Source organism: Bufo gargarizans, chromosome 4, assembly GCF_014858855.1.
Source record: "Bufo gargarizans isolate SCDJY-AF-19 chromosome 4, ASM1485885v1, whole genome shotgun sequence".
Classification (NCBI taxonomy): domain Eukaryota; kingdom Metazoa; phylum Chordata; class Amphibia; order Anura; family Bufonidae; genus Bufo; species Bufo gargarizans.
This window is the reverse complement of record NC_058083.1, coordinates 215,778,925-215,791,029: the sequence shown is the minus strand read 5'-3', so window position 1 is coordinate 215,791,029 and position 12,105 is coordinate 215,778,925. Positions and strand designations below refer to the sequence as shown.

At 46.4% G+C, this 12,105-nt stretch overlaps 1 protein-coding gene across 1 annotated transcript in view; it reads right to left on the bottom strand.

The window, feature by feature from the left end:
• The window catches only part of ABCF3 (ATP binding cassette subfamily F member 3), a 39,776-nt gene extending 28,786 nt beyond the window's left edge, over positions 1-10,990 (bottom strand). The window contains exons 1-10 of the mRNA XM_044290680.1: positions 10,873-10,990; positions 9,239-9,386; positions 6,399-6,475; positions 5,159-5,211; positions 3,992-4,089; positions 3,192-3,314; positions 2,837-3,103; positions 1,088-1,168; positions 936-995; positions 605-661 (exon numbers count right to left, since the gene is read on the bottom strand). Coding sequence (XP_044146615.1) covers positions 605-661; positions 936-995; positions 1,088-1,168; positions 2,837-3,103; positions 3,192-3,314; positions 3,992-4,089; positions 5,159-5,211; positions 6,399-6,475; positions 9,239-9,386; positions 10,873-10,987 — 1,079 coding nt within the window. The 5' untranslated portion in view covers positions 10,988-10,990. The remainder of the gene's footprint in view (positions 1-604; positions 662-935; positions 996-1,087; positions 1,169-2,836; positions 3,104-3,191; positions 3,315-3,991; positions 4,090-5,158; positions 5,212-6,398; positions 6,476-9,238; positions 9,387-10,872) is intronic.
• Between the last annotated feature and the right edge of the window lie 1,115 nt (positions 10,991-12,105).

The window sequence follows — 12,105 nt, the reverse complement described above, 5'->3', positions numbered from 1 at the left end:
GTCACAAGAAAGGCAACTGTAAATATAATTACTTTTCAGGGGTAAGGGGTTAATCAGTTATGCAGATGGGGGGGGGGGGATATTGTGGTGGGTAGTGACAATGAGGACTATGGAGATGTAAAAGTGTGCAATGACTGAGGGAATACGGATACAGAAAGGTGAAGTCACTGGGAAGCTTATAGGAGAATTAGGTGACACGAAGGGCACTCCTTTGCACTCTGAAATCACACATTCCAAGGGGGGACTATTTAATTTAATAGATCGCAGATAAGAACAATGGTCCCACCAATGGTTGGTGTAGACCCGTGTAGATGTGAGAGCATATAAGGCAGGGCAGGGGGGACAAGACTATAGGTCTCCTATGTCTGCAGATCACTTACACATCATGTATCCCAGCCCCCTCTTCACCTCCATGCAGTCCTTACAATAGTTTTCATGGCAGTGTATGGAAACCTTCTGTATTTAAAACCCAGTACTAATCACAAACCCAGTGCCAAACAGTACTGGCATGCTTTGGGTGACAGAGGCAGGAGGTGTTAAGGAATAATATGAAAACGTACAGAATGGCACAACTTATCTTTATACAACTTATGTGATACAGTACCTGCCAAACAGAGCCCGTGCCAGTGCCAACCTCATACGCCATCCACCAGAGAATTCCCTGACAGCAGAGAAGTGTTAGGTAACAGTTAAAAAGATAAGACAATCAGCTTTAGGGGAAAAAAATTAAATCTACATGACGATCTGGATAAGTAAGCCCAGATTTTGAGTTAGCACTACTAGCTATAACATGTCCTGGAGGTATGAAAAACCATACTATAATTACTCACAACTGCACTAGGAAAGAGTCCCCCTCCCTCCTTGACAGCATCAATTAAAACGATTTTTACAACACTCAAGTGCATCAGGCATAAAAAGGGGTTAATGCCACTCACTTGGTCAATTGCTGCTGCATAGTGTGTTTAAATCCCAGTCCTGCAAGGATCACGGAGGCTCTGAGGAGGAAAAACAGACATAAAAAGGAAATTATTCTGGACCAAGAAAGAAACAACGTGGAGAAATAAACGTACGCTATATGACACTGTACCTGGCAGGTGCTTTATCTGCCTCTATTTCTTCCAGTTTTGCATAGATTTCGGACAGGCGGACGCTCTCTGAACCATCTCCCCTGGAAAGAGGAAATACATTTTAACAGTATGCAGACACCAAAACACATTATAAAGATCTATGTACTTCAGTGCAGACAGAGATGTGACATAAAATTGCCCAAATCAACCAGAGTTAAAGGAGGTTCCCAGGATTGGAATACTGATGACCTACCTTCAGGATAGGTCATCAATACCTGCTTGGAGGGGGTCCGACACCTGGCACAGCCACCTATCAGCTGTTTTAAGAGGCCACAGAGCTCCGGTGAGCGTTGTGGCCTCCTCACAGCATACCCAGCACAGTGCCGTTCACTGTATAGTAGCTGTGCTTGGGATTGCAATCCAGGCCCATTCATTTTAATAGCACTGAGCTGCACGTAGGTCATGCGACCGATGAACATGACGTCAACGGCCCAGGAAAAGGCCGCCGCACTCACCAGAGCACAGTGGTCTCGTCAAGCTGCTGATTGGCAGGGTGCTGGGCACCCACCAATCAGATATTGATGAACTATTCTAAAGACAGGTGACTAACAGCTTTGCATAAATCAATAGCACAGACAAAAAAAAACAAGAACTTTGTTCTATATCTTATCAGAGAAAAATGTCATGTTCTCCAGTTATCTGTTGTTGCCTTAATCCCCTTCCTTTTTTAAACTAACATTTCATTTTCTCAGAAATTTGTAAGAAATCTGTCTAGACGGTCTGCCTCTATGTAGAGGGAGACTAGGAGGGAGGAAGTTCAGGGGGATAGTACTTCCATGATTCAGTATCCAATAGTCAGGTCTCTTTCACATCAGAGGGTTTTCTGTCTGGATGCGATGCCCATTATGAATGTGTAGCATCCTTGACTTAATTAATTTCAATGGGTCTGTGCACACGTTTTTCACGCATCAATTGTGTAAAAATATTAATAAAATCACAGAATGTTCTATATTGTGCGTTTTTTCTTGCAGCTCCGGCTCCATTGAAGTGAACGATGCTTGTGTAAAAAATAAAAAAAACTGAAAGCATCCAGATGCAATCCCTTTTTCACAGATTTTGCTAGGACATTTAAATTGTTATTCTTCAATTTTTCTACACAAGTGAAAAAAAAAAACGCATGCAATCCAGATGGAAAAACCACACACACTGAACACAATCGCAGAAAGAACTGGTGTGCAAAACCATCAGTTTTATCCTGAACAGATCCTGAGACAATCAGTATCACTCCCATGACAACAGCCGAAGTGCTATATATCACCCCAGGTGCTTTCTTCACATCTATACTGTTCAGTACTTCTCTATGTGTAGTCTATTGGCAGACATGATAATCATCACATATAGGGATATTACTCATGCATACACATGGCATCTTATTCTGAAAAATGATATAAAACTTTAAGTCCTTTTCAAAGAAAGTTTTGACAAAAGACATTTTATGATCTACTTTACAGTCCTTTCTGCATAGAACATTCAACAAAATATATTTAGCAGACGTTTTGTACCTCTAAGCTACATTATCCTTTAAAATTGCCCTCATTGGTGTCGCCCAGGACTAGAAACACACGTCCATGGGTTATGTCTGTTATTGCAGCTCAGCTCTCACATAAATGAATGCACAACCTCTGGACAGGTGTGGCACTGTTCCTGGAAGAAGGCAGCCATGTTTTTCTAATCCAGTGAAACCCATTTAAGCATTTACATTCACTTACTTTCCAGCACTGATTCGTGCATTAAGTTCTCGCTCCTCTTTCAGAAGACTCTCACGTAACGTATCACATTCTAGTACACTTTGCAGTGCTGGAGTGTCATCTCCTGCCACCTCTTGCTCCACGTGTAGGATGCTTATGTGGGAGGGAACACGAAGACTGCGACTTGCAAGCATCTTCAGTAATGTTGTCTTACCCAGACCATTTCTGCCCACTAAACCAAATCGCCGCCCTGATGCCAAATGCAACTCAGCACCTGTCAAAAGGACCCTGTGATGACAAGTTAAGGGTATGTATAACTATACAATTTATAAACGTATTAGGTCCTTTAGGCTTGTACTGTCTTCTGTATAATCACCTCTCTCCAAATGACACATCAAAGTTTTCAATTCTAATATCATATGACTTGTTCTTGCCACTAGATTCAATTCGGTTTTCCTTTTTGTTGCCAGCTTGACTCGCTGAAGCTTCTTCCATTACCCTGCATGCATTGCGAGACAAAAACAAAAACACCAAAATATAGTAAGTAGCTTTAGTATTAAGTTGTTTTTATGGTTATAGCTTCTGTGTGCAGCCCATGCATTAAAACTAGGCTATGTTCACAAGCTCGGGATCTGATGATAATTTAGGCATGTATACCATGCCTAAATCCTCATTAAATCTGGTAACATTCTGGATCCAATGCAAAGGAATGGAGAATTTGTTGGCACATCCGTGGCAGAAATCTGAGTGTCAGCCCTGGATTTCTGCCTCAAATCCTGGAGTCCCGGAGGAGTTTTCGTATTTTCATTTTATATTTTGAAACATTTTTTTTAATCTTTTTTTATTTTTATTTTTAGCAAAGGAGGCTAAAATATGCAATATTCTGATTGCTTTTGGCTTACACTGTAGTTTAATAGAACTACAATCTAAGCTGCATTTCCAGTTATCTTATGGAGCCCTACAGCTCCATAAGAAATGCACATTGATGCTTTGAAACAGCAGAGATCCGGTGGTTATTGCGCCCGCAAGCGGGCACCATATTTAGAACCCCTCCTTCCTCAGTATATGTATGGCGCTGGGATGGAAGGGGTTAAGTACATATCAGATTTGCCATAGGCAAGTCTGAGACATGTTAGCATACTCAAACATGTGAGACCCCAATAACTTCACACTTACACATTCCCGTTGCCTTTCTGTGTATCCCGCTCGGAGCGTTTCTCTTGTTTTGCTTTTAATTTGGCTTCTGCTTTTTCCAGTTTCTTTACATTAACAGTCTGGGGATAAAACAATGACGTTAGTCCGGAAAAAAAGGGGGCACATACAAACTCAGACACAAGCTCGTATGTACCAAACACATACAGGTTCGGAGGTAAAAATTGTGGTTTTCTGACAATGAGGTGAGATTAGTTATCTCAAGTGACAACAGAAAACCTACTCTGAACAAAATATAGATATAACATAGCAGTATAGAAAAAGATAGAAAAAAACACCAGCCTACGTGAGCTCCCATGGTCCCGGCCACCAGAGAGGCCGAAACTTGTGCAAGCACGGCCACCACTGATGGATTGATGGGTGGTCGTAAACAAGCAGCGTATAACGTGATAGTAAAATGAATCCAGCCAGCAAAGGAAGCAATACGGGTAATCACAATACATTAGTAAGTGCCTTGTATTAACTTTCTCTTCATGATAAATGCTATTTGCTGAAGTGACAAAACCCCTTTAAGTGACCCCCTCACAGCAGGATATCCACTAAGACTTAGTGACTAAGTGATCCCTTAGTGCTCACTTTGCAGTAAGAGGACTAGAAGTGCCTCCTCACAGCAGGATGATCCCTGGGTGCCACCCACACAGTATGATACCCCCTTAAGTGCCCCCTCAGAGTTATGCCCTTTAAGTGCTCCTCACAATTAAACACACACCTTCCCTGACTAACAAAGAGGAGCAGGTCTGTTCCAGGCTGTGCTATGACCGTCTATGGTTCAGTGCATCAGGCGCGATGACACCACTGCACTGCACCTCCCTGAAATGCCAGGGGCAGGTTGACTGGTGGAGCAGGGAGCACTTGAAATCAGGACATGCAGGGGTCTAGACAGCTGGCATTAGTGGTCCCGATTTGGACTAGAGTCCACCAGTTGAGTATCCCCATCAATATTTGATTAATAGGGGCCCAATCTCCAGGACTCAGGCCAACCAGCACAATGAACAGGACAGGCTGTGGTGCTACATAAGGTCCTGGGGAACCTCTTTAACATGGATAATTCATTAATAATTAGCTCTCATAACTTCTCCTCCTCCTCTCTTCAACGAATATATTTATTAAGGTACATTAAAGGTATCTTACCGAAGACTGGTCCTTTTTCATTAACAAGACACTCAAGACCTCACCACCAACATCTAAGAGACAGGAAAAAAGAAGCCTTAACGCGAGCCCATGCCTGATATAAAACAGGTAGAAACTGATTGCTGAAATCTCGTTAATGTCCTTTAACATGAAAGTGCTGACAAGCATAAAACGGTGGATGTATCACATACGGCAATCTTTTAGACTCTTAGAAAGTCCATGAGCTCATCTGAACTCCATCGCCTGCAGTGAAGAGAGAGCGCGATATGCGAGCACTTCTCTTTCCTCCTTCTAGTGATCGGCGGTGGTCTCAACACTCAGACTCCCACTGATCAAAACCTTTATTATGCCACTATGACATATCAAAAGTTTTATGAATACGAACACTCACTACCAATCCAAAAGAGGAGGAACCAGGTGAAATAAAATACAGTGCCGTTCCTTTGAGTAGGCATCAATGGGATGGTGTGGGTGAAGGATTTTAAAGTGTTCTGTATTATTGGAGTGACTAGACGCAGTGTTTCCCAACCAGTGTGCCTCCAGCTGTTGCAAAACTACAACTCCCAGCATACCCGCACAGTCAAAGGCTGTCCGGGCATGCTGTGAGTTGTAGTTTTTCAACAGCTGGAGACACACTGGTTGGGAAACACTGGACTAGAGTACAGAACATTCAGAAACAAAACCCAAACTGGGTAGCCCGTAACGCAGGCATCCTCAAACTGCGGCCCTTCAGCTGTTGTAAAACTACAACTCCCACAATGCCCTGTTGTAGGCCGATACCTGTAGGCTGTCCGGGCACGCTGGGAGTTGTAGTTTTGCAACAGCTGGAGGGACGCAGTTTGAGGATGCCTGCCCTAACGGGTTGTCTCTGATCAGTGTTCTACACCATGTCACCTATTGCAAGTGCTGTCCTGAAAAATTGGGTGCATATCGGGGCCTTTTCATATCGCGTCTGCGAGACCCACTCTTCCACATGTCTTTCTTCACCAAAACGAGGATCATATGAGTGCAGAAGTTAAAGGACAAATACCCCTTTATTTCATTTAGAAATGTTTCATGTCGTGCTTCTGCCGGGATCCAGTCCTCCCTTACATCAAAGATGATATGTGGGAGAACAAACCTCCTGGCAGTGATGTGCAAGGCGACATACGAATTTCACTAGATATAACATGGGGCTATCTGTCAAATAATGGAGTGAGACATGCATAGATGAGTAAGAAGACAGCTCTTATAGTCTTACCATAATCCGCTATCTGAGAGAGCTGGATAGGAGCATCTAGGAGAACCTGCGCGTGTGACGGGACGTGATTATTCTCCCTGGAGCACATTGAAGAATGCGATACAGTTATATGACATCCCGTGCAGAAAAACAGAACCCCTTCAGCTTTATAACCCGCCCACCCCTGTTATTTCCACAGTAAAAGCTGCTAATTATGGAAAAATGGCAGAAAAGCAATGAAACAGCATGGTCGCTATCTGCGAACGTAGCGTAAACCACCTCGGCAGTGGGGACAAAGCTGCACCTCTACAATGATAACCGAAATATGAGAAACCATGAGCAGAACTTTTTAAATGGGGTTTTCCAAGATTTTTATACTGATGACCTATCCTCTGGCTACGTCATCAGTATCTGATCGGTAGAGGTCCGACACGGGGGACCCCCCGTCGATCAGCTGTTTGAGAAGTCACCGGTGCTTGCAGTAGGGTCGCGGTCTTCTTGCTGCTTTCCCTAGGCCGAGTGATGATCCGCTCATGTGTCACGAGGTCTAGAAGCAACTCATCCGCATTGAACATGGCAATGTTGAAAGCTTAAAATGCTAAAAGCAGGTGACAGATTCCCTTTAAGTGAATGAGACTGAGCGAGATACCAAGCACAGCTGCTATAAAATGTATGGCGCTGTGCTTGGTGCCTCCTCAAAATAGCTGATCGGCGGGGGTCCCAGGTGTCAGACCCCCACTAATCATATACTGATGACCTATCCAGAGGATGTCAACAGTATAAAAATGTCAGAAAACCCTTTTAAGTATTCACGTTTGGGTCGAGCGGGATAGAATGTTTTATATATACGGCAGAATAGGTATTTAAAAAATAAATAAAATATGCTGCATTATTTACATCAATGACCACCCTCCCACTGCGGTTCCTTTGCTTACGGTGTTCCTGCTGGTCTCTGCTCAACACACAGGAGATGCCTCCTCAGCCAATCACTGGTTGAGGATGGGACCCAGTAAGCAACAGAACAGCAGTGCAGGGAATTGGTAAGGTGAGTAATGCTTCTTTTATTAAACCATTCTACCGCCTGTGTGTGTGTATGTATGTATATATATATATTATATATTAGGGCTGCAACGATTAATCGATTATATTCGATAACTGGATTCGTTCTCGACTAATCCAGTTATCGAATAATCGCCGATTCGTTGCTATGCGGGCGGGCGGTCGCTGCATCTTTATTTTACCTTTTTACAATGACGCTCCTGTAACAGCCAGGCAGAGCGGACGGCGGCGTAACGTCACTCACTCACGTGACACGCCTGCTCCACCTTCTTCATTCATGAGGTGGGCGGAGCAGGCGTGTCACGTGAGTGAGTGACGTTGCGCCGCCGTCCGCTGCCTGGCTGTTACAGGAGCGTCATTGTAAAAAGGTAAAATAAAGATGCAGTGATTAGTCCGACTTATAAGCATCGGGGCCGGGGCTGTTATGGGGAGGGGGGAGGATCTGTCTATGGCACTGCTATGGGGAGGGGGGTCTGTGTATAGCACTGCTATGGGGAGGGGGGAGGGATCTGTCTATGGCACTGCTATGGGGAGGGGGGTCTGTGTATAGCACTGCTATGGGGAGGAGGGGGGGGTCTGTGTATAACACTGCTATGGGGAGGAGGGGGGGGGGTCTGTGTATGGCACTGCTATGGGGAGGGGGATCTGTGCACTGTTATGAGGAAAGGGATCTGTGCACTGTTATGCCCATAACAGTGCACATATCCCCCTCTCCATAACTGCGCCGTGCACATATCCCCCTCTCCATAACTGCGCCGTCCACAGATCCCCCATAACTGCGCCGTCCACAGATCCCCCATAACTGCGCCGTCCACAGATCCCCCATAACTGCGCCGTCCACAGATCCCCCATAACTGCGCCGTCCACAGATCCCCCATAACTGCGCCGTCCACAGATCCCCCATAACTGCGCCGTCCACAGATCCCCCATAACTGCGCCGTCCACAGATCCCCCATAACTGCGCCGTCCACAGATCCCCCATAACTGCGCCGTCCACAGATCCCCCATAACTGCGCCGTCCACAGATCCCCCATAACTGCGCCGTCCACAGATCCCCCATAACTGCGCCGTCCACAGATCCCCCATAACTGCGCCGTCCACAGATCCCCCATAACTGCGCCGTCCACAGATCCCCCATAACTGCGCCGTCCACAGATCCCCCATAACTGCGCCGTCCACAGATCCCCCATAACTGCGCCGTCCACAGATCCCCCATAACTGCGCCGTCCACAGATCCCCCATAACTGCGCCGTCCACAGATCCCCCATAATAGTGTCGTCCACAGATCCCCCATAATAGTGTCGTCCACAGATCCCCCATAATAGTGTCGTCCACAATTTGTTTTAATATGGCCTTTGAACATAATTTTTCAAGTAAGATCATATAAACCTCTGTTTTGTAATTTTGTCGTTTTTCCCGATTAATCGTAGAAATTAATCGGCAACTAATCGATTATTCAAATAATCGAATATATATATATATATATAAAAAGTGTTAGGGTCCATTCACACGTCTGTAGTGTATTGCGGATCCGCTATACACCCGGCTGGCACCCCCCATAGAACTGCCTATTCTTGTCCGCATTTGCTGACAAGAATAGGACATATTCTACTTTTTTGCGGAGCTGCGGCCCGGAAGTTCGGGGCTGCGCTCCAGAAATGCAGATACATCCATTCCTTCCCCATTAAGAATTAATGTGTCCGCACCCGTTCCCGATATTGCGGAGCGGATGCCGACCCATTTGCGGACATGTGAATGGACCCTTACTGAAGTACCAAGAGGGCTCATGAGGGTATACTCACATCCGCATAGTCCTGTACATCCTCTGACAGATGTCCCGGATGTCATTATCATCTTTGGTATCTCCAGACACATCCTGCAGAAGTTCTCCAACTGCCTCAAACAAGTCATTCTCCGATTCAAAGTCAGATTGACCACTGTCAAGGACATCTGGTGGGATAAAGTAATGGTGAATAGTAGACATTGCACTTTGATATTAGGATTAACATTGGCCCAATTTATATACATCTAAACCTAGGTTGTAGGCATTTGAGAAAATGGGAACATGAGAGAGAGGAGAAAATGTAGCTGGAGATGGACCCTTCAACACAACCTCATAGCCATAGGAACTGGTGTACACTGGATGTGGGGGACCACTTCTTTATCAGGGGCTGCAGCCCATAGAAGACCATGGAGTTGCACTGAAGTAATGATGGGAGAGAAAGTTGTTGTACCACCTTACCCGTTTTGCGGTCCGCAAACCACAAATCTGCTAAATATGGACACCATCCATGTCGCAATCTTCTTATAGAAACGGCAATTCTTGTCTGCAAAGCGAATGGGACACGGGACCACAATACGGTCCTGTGTATGACGCCTAACTGGGTAAAACGTGGCGACTCCCATCTTTTTAATGTCAGATCTGCGAATTCTCAGGCTCCTCTTCGGTCATCCGCGACGGCCACAATTCTCAGACTACCCCGTACACACTGTATCGCTGCTTCCTCCTTCTCCAGCCCTGCTCTGGGATTGGCTGGCACTGTTCGCGTACTGGCCAATCCAAGGGCAGCAGGAAGTCTACTAGGCTACCAACTGCGTGGTGTGCCTCGGGAAGTCCGAGAACCGGTGCGGCCATCGTGGATGACGGGAGCGAAGGCCGAGAACTGACAAATCTGAAGGGAAAAAGATGAAAAGGAGGGCCTCATGTAAGTGTTCTGTTCTTATTTTCTTTCTTGAACCAGATCGTTACTTTAAGCCATGCATGTCCAAAGTGCGGCCCTCCAGCTGTTGCAAAACTACAACTCCCAGCATGCCTGGATAGCTTACAGCTATTAGGGCATGCTGGGAGTTGTAGTTTTGCAACAGCTGGAGGGCCGCAGTTTGGACATGCCTGCAAGCGGTTTAGTCCTGACAGACCCACCCATCAAAGGTGTTATGGATCCATTCATAAAGAGAACGACTATACGTGGTCCTAAACGTGGCCACAAATTAAATCTGGAAAACACTGCAGAGAGTGACAAGGACACCAGGCGGATCAGATATACCTCACATAGTCTGCAGGGAACAGTTGTCTAATTGACCTCCTCCAAGGGGCAGGAATAGAACTCTGCTGTATGTCACTTACTGAAAAACCCTCCACCATATATTAAATGGTAGTAGTGTATATATACATTCCACAAATGCCCTGCCAATCCATCTGCAGAATACAGGCTGCTATAAGCAGCAGTGTATACTCTGCTGGTGGATGTGTGATCGGATGCCACTCAGTATTCCAGCCACACAGAAGCCAGTGGCACGGTCACCCCATGTAGCCGGCATACGTGGCGGTGTACCCAGATCAGTGCCAGGCGCATGTGTGGCCACTACATTGCCAGGCACGCCTGGGTAACCGGTGTGTGGTGCCACTGACTGCTCCGGCGAGGCCGCCTCCTCTTACCGGTCACATACTGAAGGAGCTCGGCGTCCAGCTGCGGGAACTCGCTCCTCAGGATCTCCACGAAGGTCGCCATGTTGGCCGGTATAGGCAGAGCGCAGGCTTGAAAGGAGGTCATGCGCTCCGGAAGAGCAGAGGCTGATGGGAAATGTAGTTCGCCCTCCACAGCGGTGACGTCTCAGACAGCAGGCGTTCCTATTCAGGATGAGACAGGCCTGCTCTACTCTGTAGTCTGCATTTCACTGTACCGCTCACTATGTGCAGACTGTAATGCCGGAACACATTGGGGGGGATAGAAAATAGAGATTAAAGGGGTTGTCTAACTTCAGCAAGTGGCATTTATCATGCAGAGAAAGTTAAAGGGGTTCTGCAGTGTTTTTTTTTAAATCCTTTAGATAGATCATCAGCATCTGATCGGCGGGGGTCCGACACCCAGACCCCCGGATAGATCATCAGTTTAAAAAAAAACTGCAGAACCCCTTTAAAGCGGCCCCAAACGGATCAGTTTAGCCCCAATGCATTCTGAATGGATGCGGATCCGCTCACAATGCATCAGTTTGGCTCTGTTCAGCCTCCATTCCGCCCTTTGGTGTCCGCCTGGCGGTGCGGAGCCGAACTGATCCGTCCCGACTTACCTGTATGAGGGGCCCGGGTATTATAGGGGTTGGATAACTGCTTTAATGCAAGGCACTTACTAATGTATTGTGATTTTCCATATTGGCCCCTTTGCTGGCTTGATTCATTTTTCTATCACATAATACACTGCTTGTTTCCATGGTTACGACCACCCTGCAATCCATTAGTAGTGGTCGTGCTGGCACACTATAGGAAAAAGCACCAGCCTATGTGAGCTCCCACAGTCCCAGTCACCAGAGAGGCAGACAATTTTCCCTATAGTGTGCAAGCACGGCCACAGCTGCTGGACTTCAGAGAGGCTGTGAGTCCCTGTAAGTACCCTCTGTGTGTATTGTAATATGTGTTGTGTAGGGCCCGGTCACGGCACTCCCACTAAGTGGTTTGAAGGGGGACCACTGCGGGTGATTCACCATAAGCTGGACCCCAGCGTGAACTAGCGGCACTGCGGCTCCCCTGAATGCACCTGGGGGCACAGCTGTGGCAGGTGGGAGCGGTTTCCCAGCGCAAGGTGGTGAGCTGGGGGCAGGTGGGCCCCAGCTTAGGGAGTGCCATGTTGCAATTGCAGTCAGGCTACTCCTGCACTATTTTGTTATGTTAACA